The following is an 18,070-nucleotide window of genomic DNA, read 5'->3' as shown; positions in this document are numbered from 1 at the left end:
TCGCATCAGCAATAAAATCTTTTATATTCACAGGGATATCATGTACATTAGATGTTGAAGGAACAACAGGCATTGTACTAGTACTGATGGATACATTCTCTGCATGTAAAAGTTTATCATGACAACTGTTACATACTACCGCTGGAGATATAATCTCTACTAATTTACAATAGATACACTTATCTTTGGTAGAACTGTTATCAGGCAGCAGGAATCCAACAGTGGTTTCTGAGACAGGATCAGATTGAGACATCTTGCAAATGTAAGAGAAAAAACAACATATAAAGCAAAATTATCAATTTCCTTATATGGCAATTTCAGGAATGGGAAAAAAAAGCAAACAGCATAGCCCTCTGAGCATAGAGAAAGGCAAGAGGCATATAGGAAGTGGTGTTTAAATAATTAAATTATTTGGCGCCAAGTATGACGCACAATGCAAAATTAAATTTTTTGGTGCTAACATCCAGAAATGACGCAACTCGCATCATGGCAGACGCAACCTTGTGCAAGGAACCTGGCGTCAACTTAGACGCGGGAAATCGTGAACTTGCGTCAACAACGTAGCTTCGCGCCCAAAAAGATCTCGCGCCAAGAATGACACAATAAACAATAGCATTTTGCGGCATCGCAAGCCTAATTTTGCCTGCGAAAATGAAAGAAAACAGTCAATTTTGAAGAAAAGACTATAACCCAGGTAAGAAAAAATAACTTCCTAAATACATTTTTCCCAATTTTGAAACTGATAGTCTGCAAAAGGAAATATACTGAAGCAAATATAAGTATAATACATATATTTAGAACTTCACATTAACAAAGTGCCAAACCATAGCTGAGAGTGTCTTAACCCCTTAACGACATACGTCGTACAGGGTACGTCTTGCACAAACTGGTCTTTAAAGACCAGCGACGTACCCTGTACGACGTTGGGGTTGAAAGCGGCTGGAAGCGATCCTGATCGCTTCCAGCCGCTTTCCGGTTATTGCAGGGATGCCTCGATATCGAGGCATCACTGCAATAACATTTTACCCCATCCGATGCAGAGAGAGCCACTCTGTGGCCCTCTCTGCACCGGACATCGATGGCCGGGAGCCAACGTGGGAGGCGGGTGGGCGGCCATCGGTGGATTACGTAGTGCAGAGGTGGGCGGGATCATGGGCGGGATCGCTGGGGGGCGCGCACGGACGCATGCGTGTGCACGGGTGGGAACCATTACACTATGGAACAGAGTTTGTTTAAATTTAGAGGGAGAGAGGGGGGTATACAACATTTAACCTAAATAATCGAAGTGATCTGGGAGGGGGTGGGGGTTTAGTCTTGGGGGGGGAAGCTACACTACAGAAAAGTGGGGGGGGGGGGGGGAATAAAAAAAAATATATTTTTTTGTAAACTGGGTACTGGCAGACAGCTGCCAGTACCCAAGATGGCTCCCAATAATGTAGAGGGGGAGGGTTAGAGAGCTGTTTGGGGGGGGGATCAGGGAGGTTTGGGGCTAAGGGGGATCCTACACAGCAGCATATGTAAATATGCTACAAAAATAAAAAATAAAATAAAAGATACCTTTTATTTTAGTACTGGCAGACTTTCTGCCAGTACTTAAGATGGCGGGGACAATTGTGGGGTGGGGGAGGGAAGAGAGCTGTTTGGGAGTGATCAGGGGGTCTGATGTGTTAGGTGGGAGGCTGATCTCTGCACTAAAGCTAAAATTAACCCTGCAAGTTCCGTAATTAACCCCTTCACTGCTAGACATAATACACGTGTGATGTGCAGCGGCATTTAGCAGCCTTCTAATTACCAAAAAACATTGCCAAAGCCATATATGTCTGCTATTTCTGAACAAAGGGGATCCCAGAGAAGCATTTACAACCATTTGTGCCATAATTGCACAAGCGGTTTGTAAATAATTTCAGTGAGAAACCTAAAATTGCGAAAAAAATTACGTTTTTTTAAAATTTGAAATGGTGGCATTAAATATACCAAAATGGGCCTAGATCAATACTTTGAGTTGTCTACTACACTACACTAAAGCTAAAATTAACTCTACAAGCTCCCTAATTAACCCCTTCACTGCTGGGCATAAAACAAGTGTGGTGCGCAGTGGCATTTAGCAGCCTTCTAATTACCAAAAAACAACGCCAAAGCCATATAAGTCTGCTATTTCTGAACAAAGGGGATCCCAGAGAAGCATTTACAACTATTTATGCCATAATTGCACAAGTTGTTTGTAAATAATTTCTGTGAGAAACCTAAAGTTTGTGAAAAAATTTGTGAAAAAGTGAAAAAAAAATTTATTTGATCGCATTTGGCGGTGAAATGGTTGCATGAAATATACTAAAATGGGCCTAGATCAATACTTTGGAATGTCTTCTAAAAAAAAATATATACACGTCAAGGGATATTTAGGTATTCCTGACAGATATCAGGGTTCCAATGTAACTAGCGCTCATTTGGAAAAAAAGTGGTTTTGAAATAGCAAAGTGCTACTTGTATTTATTGCCCTATAACTTGCAAAAAAAGCAAAGAACATGTTAACATTGGGTATTTCTAAACTCAGGACAAAATTTAGAAACTATTTAGCATGGTTGTTTTTTGGTGGTTGTAGATGTGTAACAGATTTTGGGGGTCAAAGTTAGAAAAAGTGTGTTTTTTTTCAATTTTTTTCCTCATATTTTATAATATTTTTAATAGTAAATTATAAGATATGATGAAAATAATGGTATCTTTAGAAAGTCCATTTAGTGGCGAGAAAAACGGTATATAATATGTGTGGGTACAGTAAATGAGTAAGAGGAAAATTACAGCTAAACACAAACACCGCAGAAATGTAAAAATAGCCCTGGTCCTTAAGGGAAAGAAATTTAAAAATGGCCTTGTCCTTAAGGGGTTAAGTAATAAAAACATACTTACCGAAAGACACCCATCCACATATAGCAGATAGCCAAACCAGTACTGAAACAGTTATCAGTAGAGGTAATGGTATATAAGAGTATATTGTCGATCTGAAAAGGGAGGTAGGAGATGAATCTCTACGACCGATAACAGAACCTATGAAATAGATCTCCCGTGAGGAAAACCATCGCATTCAAAAGGTGATACTCCCTTCACACCCCCCTGACATTCACTGTACTCTGAGAGGAATCGGGCTTCAAAAAAATGCTGAGAAGCGCATATCAACGTAGAAATCTTAGCACAAACTTACTTCACCACCTCCATAGGAGGCAAAGTTTGTAAAACTGAATTGTGGGTGTGGTGAGGGGTGTATTTATAGGCATTTTGAGGTTTGGGAAACTTTGCCTCTCCTGGTAGGATGGTATATCCCATACGTCACTAGCTCATGGACTCTTGCCAATTACATGAAAGAAAGTATTTTAAAAGGACATTAAAGGACACTTAAATACTGTATAATTGTATAAACAACAAATACATAATAAAAAGACAATGCAATATCAAATGAATAGATTATTTTTAGCCTTCCCTCTTCATCATGTGACAGCCATCACCCAATCAAAAAATGCATACATGTATATACTGTGAACTCTTGCACATGTTCAGTAGGAGCTGGTGCCTCAGAAATTCAGCATAAATAAAAAATTGTTTACACTTTGATAACAAAAGTTTAATTTTAAATTTGTTGTGCTTGTGCCACGCTTTCTGCATACAAATTCTAGAACCTACAAACGCTGGTTGTTGGTTTAGGAAGTTTGTAGCACTTGCAATCCTGGGACAAAGCAACATTTTGAAACAAAAATGAATATCCCTTTCAGAAAACAAAACAACTCACACATAGTTCTCTCACAAATAAAAAAAGCATAAAAGCATTAATATCCAGGTAATCTATTCATTGGAGGCAATTTGGTAATAAAATATAATTCATAATGTTATACCTCCCAGCACAGCCTTCACTGAAACAAAATTTAAATTCCAGGTAATAACCCTTAAAGGGACATGAAACCCAAAATGTTTCTTTCATGATTACGTTTGAGAATACAATTTTAAACAACTTTCCAATTTACTTCTATTATTTAATTTGCTTCCTTCTCTTGTTATCCTTTGCTGAAAGTTTTATCTAGGCAAGCTGAGGAGCAGCAGAGAACCTAGGTTCTAGCTGAATATATATATTGATCGTGATTGGCTCACCCATGAGTTCAGTTAGAAACCATTAGTGCATTGCTGCTTCTTCAACAAATTATACGAAGAAAATGAAACAAATTAGATAATAGAAGTAAATTAGAAAGTTGTTTAAAATTGTATTTTCTATCTGAATCATGAGAGAAATAATTTGGGTTTCATGTCCCTTTAAGTTGACTGATTGTTCAATTTATATGAAACATTCTGGTATATGTAAAGTCATCTATACTAGAGGTATAATTCTAAAACAAAGTAGCACATATGGTAACTGAGATTAAAGGGACAGGAAACCCAAAATGTGTATTTCGTGATTTGGATAGACCATACATTTTAAACAACTTTTCAATTTACTTCTATTATCAAATTTGCTTTATTCTCTTGTTATCCTTTGCTAATGGAACAGCATTTCACTACTGGCAGCTAAATGAACATATTTAGTTAGCCAATCACCAGAGACAAATGTGTGTAGGCCCCAATCAGCAACTAGCTCTCACTAGTGTAGGATGTGTGTATTCTTTTTAACATGATACAGAGAGAATGAAGAACATTTGAAAATAAAAATTAATTTGAAGTGTCTTAAAATGACATGCTCCATCTGAATCATGCAAGTTTAATTTTGACTTTCTTATCAGTTTAATGTAGCCGAAAATAAATAAAAAAAATGCAATGCAAAAAAATAACATCCAACTTCTTTATTCATGTCCTTTAAAAATCAATTTGACAGCTCTACAAGACCATGTCTACAATGTGACATTGCTTTTCTAAAAAGGTCAACAGGGGTCAAAGTTCAAAGTAAACCTCTTCATTAAGGGCCAGTTTTCCGAACTGGGAATTAGTTGAATTCCTGGGAAGAGAATGTACACCAATTACACCCCAAATGATGTGTGAACAGCTCTCAGAAAATGTGCTGTTCAGCCGAAAACAGTTTTCTTTTTTTTTGTTTTACAAATAAACACAAAAGATAAACAGCTTTGTCTCCAGGATTCAAATATTTTGATCTTTGAAACTGTGTTCACATCAGTTAATTTGGGTACATTAAGCATTCTAGAATTTAAAGGGACATTATACACTAGATTTTTCTTTGCATAAATGTTTTGTAGATGATCCATTTATATAGCCTATACAGGTTTTTAAAGTGAAGGTTAATTTTACGAATTAGTGCCCGGTTTTTAATAATCCTATTAAAAACAAGGGCACTATAATTCATAAAAATTGACATTTCAAGCGTTTTCTTAAAAAACTTACCTTTTAATCCTGAGAGCCGCAGCAGCCCGTCGCAAGTCCTCTTTGTGGGTCCAAAATGACGAATCCGGCTTCATCCAATCACGGCATTCCCTCAGGCCATGATCCCCCCGGGGGAAACTCTGTGATTGGAGGAAGCCGGATTAGTAATTTCTGACGAAAGCAGAGGCTTCCGACGGCCAGGGGAATCGATGAAGCAGCTTTCAGGATTAAAAGGTAAGTTTTTGAAGAAAACGCTTGAAATGTCAATTTTGATGAATTAAAGTGCCCTTGTTTTTAATAGGATTATTAAATACCGGGCACTTATTCGTCAAAATTGACCTTCACTTAAAAAAAAAAAAAAAAAAAAAAAGTATAGTTTAGCTCATTTTTAAATAACATTGCGCCGATTTTCAGACTCCTAACCAAGTCCAAAGTTTTAGAAGTATACTGATGTCTACCTACTACAGCTTGCTCCTGTTCGTGTATAAAGTCTTTTCATATGCAGAGGAAGGGGGAGGGGGGGAGTGTCTTCTCTTTTTGGTATACAACCACTTTCAATGGGTGTTCCAACTAACCTTTTCAACAGAGCTAAACTGGGAGCTTCTAAGTAAGTTTTTAAACAGTTTTATACTGGATTTTTATATCAGTATCTGTGCATATTATTCTTTATAGTAGTGTCTATTACATGCAGTTATATGAAAAACATAATTTATGTAAGAACTTACCTGATAAATTAATTTCTTTCATATTAGCAAAAGTCCATGAGCTAGTGACGTATGGGATATACATTCCTACCAGGAGGGGCAAAGTTTCCCAAACCTCAAAATGCCTATAAATACACCCCTCACCACACCCACAATTCAGTTTAACGAATAGCCAAGAAGTGGGGTGATAAGAAAGGAGCGAAAGCATAAAAAATAAGGAATTGGAATAATTGTGCTTTATACAAAAAAATCATAACCACCACAAAAAGGGTGGGCCTCATGGACTCTTGCTAATATGAAAGAAATGAATTTATCAGGTAAGTTCTTACATAAATTATGTTTTCTTTCATGTAATTAGCAAGAGTCCATGAGCTAGTGACGTATGGGATAGCAGATACCCAAGATGTGGAACTTCCACGCAAGAGTCACTAGAGAGGGAGGGATAAAATAAAGACAGCAAATTCCGCTGAAAAAATAATCCACAACCCAAATCAAAAGTTTTAATCTTAATAATGAAAAAAACTGAAATCATAAGCAGAAGAATCAAACTGAAACAGCTGCCTGAAGTACTTTTCTACCAAAAACTGCTTCAGAAGAAGAGAAAACATCAAAATGGTAGAATTTAGTAAAAGTATGCAAAGAAGACCAAGTTGCTGCTTTGCAAATCTGATCAACAGAAGCTTCATTCCTAAAAGCCCATGAAGTAGAAACTGACCTAGTAGAATGAGCCGTAATCCTTTGAGGCGGGGACTTACCCGACTCCACATAAGTATGATGAATCAAAGACTTTAACCAAGACGCCAAAGAAATGGCAGAAGCTTTCTGACCTTTCCTGGAACCAGAAAAGATAACAAATAGACTAGAAGTCTTTTTTTAGTAGCTTCAACATAATATTTCAAAGCTCTTACTACATCCAAAGAATGTAAAGATCTCTCCTTTGAATTCTTAGGATTAGGACACAATGAAGGGACAACAATCTCTCTACTAATGTTGTTAGAATTCACAACCTTAGGTAAAAATTGAAATGCAGTCCGCAACACCGCCTTATCCTGATGAAAAATCAGAAAAGGAGATTCACAAGAAAGAGCAAATAACTCAGAAACTCTTCTAGCAGAAGAGATGGCCAAAAGGAACAAAACTTTCCAAGAAAGTAATTTAATATCCAGAGAATGCATAGGTTCAAACGGAGGAGCCTGTAAAGCCCTCAGAACCAAATTAAGACTCCAAGAAGGAGAGATTGACTTAATGACAGGCTTGATACGAACCAAAGCCTGAACAAAACAATGAATATCAGGAAGATTAGCAATTTTTCTGTGAAAAAGAACAGAAAGAGCAGAAATTTGTCCTTTCAAGGAACTTGCAGATAAACCTTTATCCAAACCATCCTGAAGAAACTGTAAAATTCTAGGAATTCTAAAAGAATACCAGGAGAACTTATGAGAAGAACACCAAGAAATATAACTCTTCCACACTCGATAATAAATCTTTCTAGACACAGATTTACGAGCCTGTAACATAGTATTAATCACTGAGTCAGAGAAACCTCTATGACTAAGAATCAAGCGTTCAATTTCCATACCTTCAAATTTAATGATTTGAGATCCTGATGGAAAAATGGGCCTTGAGATAGAAGGTCTGGTCTTAACGGAAGTGTCCAAGGTTGGCAACTTGCCATCCGAATGAGATCCGCATACCAAAACCTGTGAGGCCATGCTGGAGCCACCAGCAGTACAAACAAACGTTCCATTAGAATTTTGGAAATCACTCTTGGAAGAAGAACTAGAGGCGGAAAGACATAGGCAGGATGATAATTCCAAGGAAGCGACAACGCGTCCACTGCTTCCGCCTGAGGATCCCTGGATCTGGACAGATACCTGGGAAGTTTCTTGTTTAGATGAGAGGCCATCAGATCTATTTCTGGAAGTCCCCAGATTTGAACAATCTGAAGAAATACCTCTGGGTGAAGAGACCATTCGCCCGGATGTAACGTCTGGCGACTGAGATAATCCGCTTCCCAATTGTCTACACCTGGGATGTGAACCGCAGAAATTAGACAGGAGCTGGATTCCGCCCAAACAAGTATCCGAGATACTTCTTTCATAGCTTGAGGACTGTGAGTCCCACCTTGATGATTGACATACGCCACGGTTGTGACATTGTCCGTCTGAAAACAAATAAACGATTCTCTCTTCAGAAGAGGCCAGAACTGAAGAGCTCTGAAAATCGCACGGAGTTCCAAAATGTTGATTGGTAATCTCGCCTCCTGAGATTCCCAAACCCCCTGCGCTGTCAGAGATCCCCATACAGCTCCCCAACCTGAAAGACTCGCATCTGTTGAGATCACAGTCCAGGTTGGGCGAACAAAAGAGGCCCCTTGAATTAAACGATGGTGATCCAACCACCAAGTCAGAGAAGACCGAACATTGGGATTTAAGGATATTATTTGTGAAATCCTTGTATAATCCCTGCACCACTGGTTCAGCATACAAAGCTGAAGATGTCTCATGTGAAAACGAGCAAAGGGGATCGCGTCCGATGCAGCAGTCATGAGACCTAGAATTTCCATGCAAAAAGCTACCGAAGGGAATGACTGAGACTGAAGGTTTCGACAAGCTGAAACCAACTTCAGACGTCTCTTTTCTGTTAGAGACAAAGTCATGGACACTGAATCTATTTGAAAGCCCAAAAAGGTTACCTTTGTCTGAGGAATCAAGGAACTCTTTGGTAAATTGATCCTCCAACCATGTTTTTGAAGAAACAACACAAGTTGATTCGTATGAGATTCTGCAGAATGTAAAGACTGAGCAAGTACCAAGATATCGTCCAAATAAGGAAATACCGCAATAACCTGTTCTCTGATTACAGAGAGAAGGGCACCGAGAACCTTTGAAAAGATCCTTGGAGCTGTTGCTAGGCCAAACGGAAGGGCAACAAACTGGTAATGCTTGTCTAGAAAAGAGAATCTCAGAAACTGAAAGTGATCTGGATGAATAGGAATATGAAGATATGCATCCTGTAAATCTATTGTGGACATATAATGCCCTTGCTGAACAAAAGGCAGAATAGTCCTTATAGTCACCATTTTGAATGTTGGTATTCTTACATAACGATTCAATATTTTTAGATCCAGAACTGGTCTGAAGGAATTCTCCTTCTTTGGTACAATGAATAGATTTGAGTAAAACCCCAGACCCTGTTCCAGAAATGGAACTGGTACAATTACCCCAGCCAACTCTAGATCTGAAACACATTTCAGAAATGCCTGAGCCTTTACTGGGTTCACTGGAATGCGAGACAGAAAAAATCTTCTCACAGGAGGTCTTATCTTGAAACCTATTCTGTATCCTTGAGAAACAATGTTCTGAATCCAAAGACTGTGAATCGAATTGATCCAAACATCTTTGAAAAATCGTAAACTGCCCCCTACCAGCTGCGCTGGAATGAGGGCCACACCTTCATGCAGATTTAGGAGCTGGTTTTGACTTTCTAAAAGGCTTGGATTTATTCCAGACTGGAGAAGGTTTCCAAACGGAAACCGTTCCTTTAGGGGAAGGGTCAGGCTTCTGTTCTTTATTCTGACGAAAGGAACGAAAACGATTAGCAGCCCTGTATTTACCTTTAGATTTTTTGTCTTGAGGCAAAAAGGTTCCCTTCCCCCCCAGTAACAGTTGAAATAATAGAATCCAACTGTGAACCAAATAATTTATTACCTTGGAAAGAAAGAGAAAGCAAAGTTGACTTAGAAGTCATATCTGCATTCCAAGATTTAAGCCATAAAGCTCTTCTAGCTAAAATAGCTAAAGACATATATCTGACATCAATTCTAATGATATCAAAAATGGCATCACAAATAAAGTTATTAGCATGTTGAAGAAGTTTAACAATGCTATAAGCATTATGGTCTGACACTTGTTGCGCTAAAGCCTCCAACCAGAAAGTGGAAGCTGCAGCAACATCAGCCAAAGAAATAGCAGGTCTAAGAAGATTACCTGAACATAAATAAGCTCTCCTTAGAAAGGATTCAAGCTTCCTATCTAAAGGATCCTTAAAGGAAGTACTATCCGCTGTAGGAATAGTAGTACGTTTAGCAAGAGTAGAAATAGCCCCATCAACTTTAGGGATTTTGTCCCAAAATTATAATCTATCAGATGGCACAGGGTACAATTTCTTAAACCTTGGAGAAGGAGTAAATGAAGTACCCAAACTATTCCATTCCCTAGAAATTACTTCTGAAATAGCATCAGGAACTGGAAAAACTTCAGGAATAACTACATGAGGTTTGAAAACCGAATTTAAACGCTTAGTAGATTTAGTATCAAGAGGACTAGACTCCTCCATATCTAAAGCAACTAACACTTCTTTAAGTAAAGAACGAATAAACTCCATCTTAAATAAATATGAAGATTTATCAGTGTCAATATCTGAGGCAGAATCTTCTGAGCCAGATAGATCCTCATCAGAAACAGATAAGTCAGAATGATGACGGTCACTTAAAAATTCATCTGAAATATGAAAAGTTTTAAAAGACCTTTTACGCTTACTGGAAGGAGGAATAACAGACAGAGCCTTCCTAATAGATTTAGAAACAAATTATTTTACATTAACAGGGACATCCTGAACATTAGATGTTGAAGGAACCACAACAGGTAATGGATTATTACTAATGGAAATACAATCTGCATTAGAAAGTTTATCATGACAGTTATCACAAACAACAGCTGGAGGAACAGTTACCAAAAGTTTACAACAGATGCACTTAACTTTGGTAGAACCAGCATCAGGCAGCGTCTTTCCAGAAGTAGATTCTGATCCAGGGTCATGTTGAGACATCTTGCAATATGTAATAGAAAAAACAACATATAAAGCAAAATTATCAAATTCCTTAAATGACAGTTTCAGGAATGGGAAAAAATGCCAAATGAACAAGCCTCTAGCAACCAGAAGCAATTAAAAATGAGACTGAAATAATGTGAAAAAAAGGTGGAGACAAGAATGACGCCCACATTTTTTGGCGCCAAAAATGACGCCCACATTATTGGCGCCAAGTACAACGCCCATATTTTTTGGCGCCAAGAATGATGCCACATCCTGTGACGCCGAAAAAACGACGCCCACAATTTTGGCGCAAAAAAACATCTGAACGTCAAATATGACGCAACCATACGCAAACTTCCGGTCGTCAATTAAGGCGCCGGAAATGACAAAATTTTTGCGCCAAAAAAGTTTGCGCCAAAAATGACGCAATAAATTGAAGCATTTTCAGCCCCCGCGAGCCTAACAGCCCACAGGGAAAAAAAGTCAATTGAAAAAAATTCTTACGGTAAGAAAAAAATATTTCATATGCATTATTCCAAATAATGAAACTGACTGTCTGAAAGAAGGAATACTGATTATCCTGAATCATGGCAAATATAAGTTTAAACACATATATTTAGAACTTTACATATAAAGTGCCCAACCATAGCTTTGAGTGTCATAAATAGAAATAAGATTACTTACACCAAGACACTCATCTACATATAGTAGACAGCCAAACCAGTTCTGAAACGAGAATCAGTAGAGGTAATGGTATATAAGAGTATATCGTCGATCTGAAAAGGGAGGTAGGAGAAGAAATCTCTACGACCGATAACAGAGAACCTATGAAATAGATCCCGTAGAAGGAGACCATTGAATTCAAATAGGCAATACTCTTCTTCACATCCCTCTGACATTCACTGCACTCTGAGAGGAAAACCAGGCTCCAGCCTGCTGCGAAGCGCATATCAACGTAGAATCTAGCACAAACTTACTTCACCACCTCCATGGGAGGCAAAGTTTGTAAAACTGAATTGTGGGTGTGGTGAAGGGTGTATTTATAGGCATTTTAAGGTTTGGGAAACTTTGCCCCTCCTGGTAGGAATGTATATCCCATACGTCACTAGCTCATGGACTCTTGCTGATTACATGAAAGAAATGAGTGTATATTGTCCCTTTAAGAAAAAGAAACAGTGCTCAGCAGAGATAACCATTGAAATGTTTAATCTATGTAAAAAGCAAAACCTATATACAGCAATTCAGGTCTGTTGGTTTTTACTTCATAACTATTTTTTTAAATAAATTATAATCGGTATAAGTAAATTAGTTATTGTTAAATCTTAAAGGGATATTCCAGCCAAAATTGGAATCCCCATGGATGCATTTCAGTTTTGAATAGAAACTTTTTTTGTAATTTACATGTATTAGCAAAAATGCTTATAATAAAAGCTATACCTGTTTCAAAAGTGTATTTAAGTATGCACCATGCATTAGCGTTTCAAACACAGCACTTGCTCAGAGAGGTGCTTGTACCATCTGGTAATGACTCAGTTAATTGCTGACATGATACAAGCCCCACAGGTGCTCTGAGCAGCTGCAGTATTTAAAATGCTGGTGCACTGAGGTCTAGCTATGTATCACATGCATGTGCATGTATATTGCATATATGTTTCTATTCAAAGTTGTATTTCATCTATGCGCATTTCAATTTTGACCAGAATGCCCCTTTAAATAAAATGGGTTTTATTTGTAATATGTCTTGTGGAACAATGGATTACAATCACAAAGAAGTAAGACAGCAACACAATAATCATTGTTTGTAGTTTGAGGTAATAACACAACATTTTTAAGTTAAAGGGTCAATAAAGTACAAATTAAGCTTTTATGATTCAGATGGATCATGCAGTTGTGAACAATTCTGCATGCGCAAGAGTTCACAGAGTATACGTAAAATTGAGTGCTATTGCATTGTTTTTGTATTATGTATTTGTTCGTAATGCAATTGCACTGTATTTAAAGGTCCTTTAAAGGGACAGTCTACCATAGAATTGTTATTGTTTTAAAAGATAGATAATCCATTTATTACCCATTCCCCAGTTTTGCATAACCAACACAGTTATATTAATATACTTTTTACCTCTGTGATTACCTTGTATCTAGGAACCTTCTTCCAGCCCCCTGATCACATGACTGTGACTGTTTATTATCTATTGTCTTGCATTTAGCATTGTTTTGTGCTAAATCTTAAATAACCCCCTGTGCCTGAACACAGTGTTATCTATATGGGCCACGTGTACTTTCTGTCTCTTTGTGTTGAAAAGAGATTTAAAAAGCATGTGATAAGAGGCAGCCCTCAAAGGCTTAGAAATTAGCATATGAGCCTACCTATGTTTAGTTTAAACTAAGAATACCAAGAGAAAAAAGCAAATTTGATAATAAAAGTAAATTGGAAAGTTGATTAAAATTCAAAGTCCTATCTGAATAATGAAAGTTTAATTTATACTAGACTGTCCCTTTAAGTTTGTGTTTTTTTAGATTGATGAAAGGGATATGAAACAATGAATAAATGCTAGATATAATGATGTATTCAGACCAAATATTAGACTGAGAATTTATTTTTTTATCTACTGTATGTTAGCTGTTTAAATATGGAAAACAGTGTAAAGTTTAACTAAAGTAATTTAGTTTATAAAATAATGAGTGCCATCATATTGAAACCAAGGTTTCCCCTTATCTCTCAATTTTTCTGAGAACAATTAGGAACAGATATAAAAGTCAATAAAAGTGTCCCAACTCTGAACTGTGCAAGCAATGACTGTGTGGAATATGAGACTAATAACATGACTAAAAAAAAAGGGTCTTCCCTCAGGTATTGTTTGCAAAGTTCAATCTTTGGATATATTTTTTTGTGCCTATTTTAGACCTGTCCCAAATTGTCCTCAGCAAAAGAGATTAGTAGAGCGAAAACTAGGTTTTAATATGGCTGTGCCCATTACTTTTAAGAAACACATTGGAATTGGAAGGATCACTATTTTATTATTTAAATTTATTTATTTAAAAGATGGCAAATTACATAAAATGTATTGCAAACTTTTTACTTCACATATGTAAACATTTTATATTGCAGTTTCATACTGTTTATTTCAGTTAAACCTGACACAGTTTTTGTGAGATTCTCCCCTTCCTTTAAGAGATATTTCAAGTGTCCTACACAAATAAGTGTAGTTCAACAAAATATTGTAGTTTCTGAGAAATTAGACTCCAGTAATAATCAAGTTAGCAGGGGAGTCGGCATGTAAAGGATTACAACATCACGAGGGGGGAAAAAATAGCTGAAATAAGGCTCAGACGGTCATGAGATTTAGCAAAACAATGTATGCAAGTGTATCATCCAGAGCACTTGAGATACTGCTATAAATATTTATTTATTATTAAAGAAGTGGATGAGGGAATGACTTAATAACTTCCAATCCAAATACCAAAAAAAATTGTCTTGTAAAACTCTGAATGTAATTTACTTGTAAATCAGGTCATTGCTTTTATGTTTTACATGTGTGCACAATATTATAAATAGTCAATAAAACATTTTTGTACCCTTTTGAGTTTCTCTTACTTAAAGGGACACTGAACCCAATTTTTTTCTTTCGTGATTCAGATAGAGCATGCAATTTTAAGCAACTTTCTAATTAACTCCTATTATCAAAATTTTCCTCAAGCTCTTGGTATGTTTATTTGAAAAGCAAGCATGTAAATGCCGGCCCATTTTTGGTGAACAACCTGGGTTGTCCTTGCTGATTGGACAGCACCAATAAACAAGTGCTGTCCATGGTTCTGAACCAAACATTTTCTGGCTCCTTAGCTTAGATGCCTTCTTTTTCAAATAAAGATAGCAAGAGAATGAAGAAAAATTGATAATCGAAGTAAGTTAGAAAGTTGCTTAAAATTGCATGCTCTATCTGAATCATGAAAGAAAAAATTTGGGTTCAGTGTCCATTTAAAGGGACAGTCAACTCCAAATGTTTTATTGTTTAAAAGATAATAATCCCTTTATTACCCTTTCCCCAGTTTTGCACAGCCAACACGGTTATATTAATATATTTTTAACCTCTGTAATTACCTTGTTTCTAAGCCTCTTTTGACAGCCCCCTGATCACATGACTTTTTATTTATTATCTGTTGACTTGCATTTTAGCTATGTTATGCAGAAACCAAGGGTGTGAGCACAATGTTATGTATATGGCCCACATGAACTAGCAGTCTCCTGTTGTTAAAAGCAAATAAAAAAGCATGTGTTAAGAGTCTGTCTGTAGTGGCTTAGAAACAGACAGAAATATAGAGGTTTAAATGTTATAAAGTATATTAATATAACAATGTTGGTTGTGCAAAGCTGGGGAATGGGTAGTAAAGGCATTATCTATGTTTTTAAACAATAACAATTTTAGTGTTGACTGTCCATTTAAAGGGACACAAAACCCAAATGTTTTCTTTCATGATTCAGATAGAGCACGCAATTTTAAGCTACTTTCTAATTTACTCCTATTATCAATTTTTCTTAGTTCTCTTGGTATCTTTATTTGCTGATTGATGTCTACATTTAACCACAATCAGCAGACGCTACCCAGGTGCTGAACAAAAAATGCTTACATTCCTGCTTTTTCAAATAAAGATACTAAGAGGACGAAGAAAAATTTGTAATAGGAGTAAATTAGAAAGTTGCTTAAAATTGCATACTCTATCTGAATCAGGAAAACATTTGGGTTTTGTGTCCCTTTAAAATAGTCTATGGGCCTAATGATATAAAGCTCTACGCTCAGGCAATATGATCTAAAATGGTCTCTCAGTGCTACAGTTCCATGATGGGGTGAATTAACATACATTTCTTTAATGATAATTTTAATAACAGCTAATATTATTGGCTAAGATTTTAGCTGGGTGTTTAGTAAAATCAGCCAGATGGCGCACTTATTAAAAATGTCCTGGGGAGAACACGGCAAAATACAATTTCGAACGATTCCCAATATTTCTGTTGTGAAATGAGTCTGACAGTAGAGTGGCTTCAAAATTTTCTAAGAATATTACACCTGTACATCTCAGTTTTGTCTTGCTTAATTTAGGCTGGCAATACTTCCAACGGAGCCAAGTTTGCAACTCGACAGAAATTCCTCATCCAGCCCTTTTTCCTAGATAATTCCGTGAGGTCTGCCCATACGAGGGTTGCAGTATAATTTCTCGCCATGCCGACTTATTTTAGATCATTGTGCCCCTAGCAATGCACTGCATGAGTATAGTTTCCACCAAACAAATCAAATAAAAAATGAATACAAGGCAAGAAGGGTCCTGTACAGAAGAGCTTATAATCTACAGTCAATGTAAGTACTATAGAATATGACTCAGAAAATTACATTTCTGGACAGTTAAGGAGCCAGCACTATGTAAGACCAGCAGTAGTTTCAGGAAGCAATTATTATTATTATCAGGTATTTGTAGAGCGCCAACCGATTCCACAGCGCTAATATGGCTGACATATAAAGCATTGCTAAGGAAAGCCAGAAGGATAGAAGCAAACAGGATGGAAAACACAGAGTGTACAAACTTGTTTGGATGGCGTATGACAAAATGAAAACAGCCTCAAGGTAAAATGCACTAAAATAATTACAGAAGTTGAGGTCATTTAAAAATAGCTAAAAATAAATTACCTGTTGTTTACTGAAAACCATCTCCTCACACACATCCTTGTATCTCCTTGGAAGTGTTTCAACCTCGTTGATGTCTTCCAAAGTGACTTGATGAGGAAGTACTTCAAACAGTGATGTTAAATACATGAGAATAGATTTTTTGTCAGGAAGTTGAACGGCCACATCTGCAAAATAAAAGCAAAAGCACAATAATGTTTAGCATACTCTCCTCTTTATTATCATTGTTAAACTATATACAAATGGCCTAATCTCACCTTCATTATAATCTCATTGTTGCCTTAACAGTAAAACACACAAGGTTACCTCTAGACCACTGGTTTTCAAACCTGTCTGTCCTTAGGCCTCCCCAAAGGTCCAGGTTTTCTGGATTACCTTGGATGAGAGCAGGTAAATTAACCATGTTTACTAATCTGCTGACTATTTCAAGTGTGATATAGTTCAGATATCCTGAAAATCAGGCCCGTTAGGGAGGCCTGAGTAAAGGTCATCTCTAAATCCTCTCCCCTTTCTAGGTTCCCTACATCAGATTGATCAACTCTAAGTCAGGGTTTCTATTTCATTTCTCAAGGATCCTTGACTCTAAAGTTTTAAATGTTAATGATTCAGATAAAGCATTTAAGTTAAAAACAACAACAATAAAAAAAGAACACAATAACAACGGCTGAACTAATGTTTAACCCAAAATGGGAAATATGTCAGTTCTGTGACTGTCCTAGTTGGAAAATCTGAATTTATAATATAATTTAACAAGGCGATTCTTGGTTTCTTTTTATTTAGATGAAAAAGTTTAAAGTATCATCAAAATTGTACCTATTTTTTACATCTGTGGCTATGCCGGGATGAGGTCTACATCCGATTAGTCACTGTGCAGAGAGTAGATTAGTCACTACACAGCGGTTCACTAATCTCCTCTGCGGTTAGTTGTTTGTATAACAAATCATGTTATTTATTTGCTGAATAAAAGAATGTTTGCCTATACAGAACAACAAACTGAGCAGCTTGCCATGTGAGCAGGCCTAATGAGTGCAGCATGGGAGGTGGGGAAATGTCTGTCACAGTGTCTGCAGCGGCTTGTTAGTTTACATCAGTGCTGCTACATAACAATGCAATGACTCATAATGACAGCACCCTTATTTCCCTTTTAGATTAAAATATTGTTTAAATGTGTAAGGAGATTTTATTTCTGCTAATAGGCCCTGCCTCAAAAAAAAAAAAAAAGTGTATAGTTATAAATAGAGCTGCAACAACTAATCGTCATAATCGATAATAATCGATTATGAAATTAGTTGTCAACGAATCTCATAATCGATTAGTTGGTTTGCAATTAGTTGGTCTGGGCACAACACCAGCTGCTTCACTCCACTGAGCTCCTGCACATGGTATTGTGCTTTATGGTTATGCCCTTAGCCTAAAGGACGTCTACTTTTCACTTTTTCATGACCGTATACGTTTACAACTACCCCTGGCTTATGTGCAACCCAGATATAATAGGAGTCATCATTTGGATTGTTTATATTAAATCCA

General features: G+C 36.9%; 1 protein-coding gene across 5 annotated transcripts in view; it reads right to left on the bottom strand.

The window, feature by feature from the left end:
* Positions 1-18,070, bottom strand: part of UTRN (utrophin) — a 1,395,536-nt gene that overhangs the window by 1,116,782 nt on the left and 260,684 nt on the right. For all 5 annotated transcript variants that reach the window (XM_053711837.1, XM_053711835.1, XM_053711836.1 and 2 more), the window contains one exon: positions 16,547-16,710. In XM_053711837.1, coding sequence (XP_053567812.1) covers positions 16,547-16,710 — 164 coding nt within the window. The remainder of the gene's footprint in view (positions 1-16,546; positions 16,711-18,070) is intronic.

Source organism: Bombina bombina, chromosome 4 (genome assembly GCF_027579735.1).
Source record: "Bombina bombina isolate aBomBom1 chromosome 4, aBomBom1.pri, whole genome shotgun sequence".
NCBI classification, from domain to species: Eukaryota; Metazoa; Chordata; class Amphibia; order Anura; family Bombinatoridae; genus Bombina; species Bombina bombina.
This window is presented reverse-complemented; position numbering and strand designations above follow the sequence as displayed.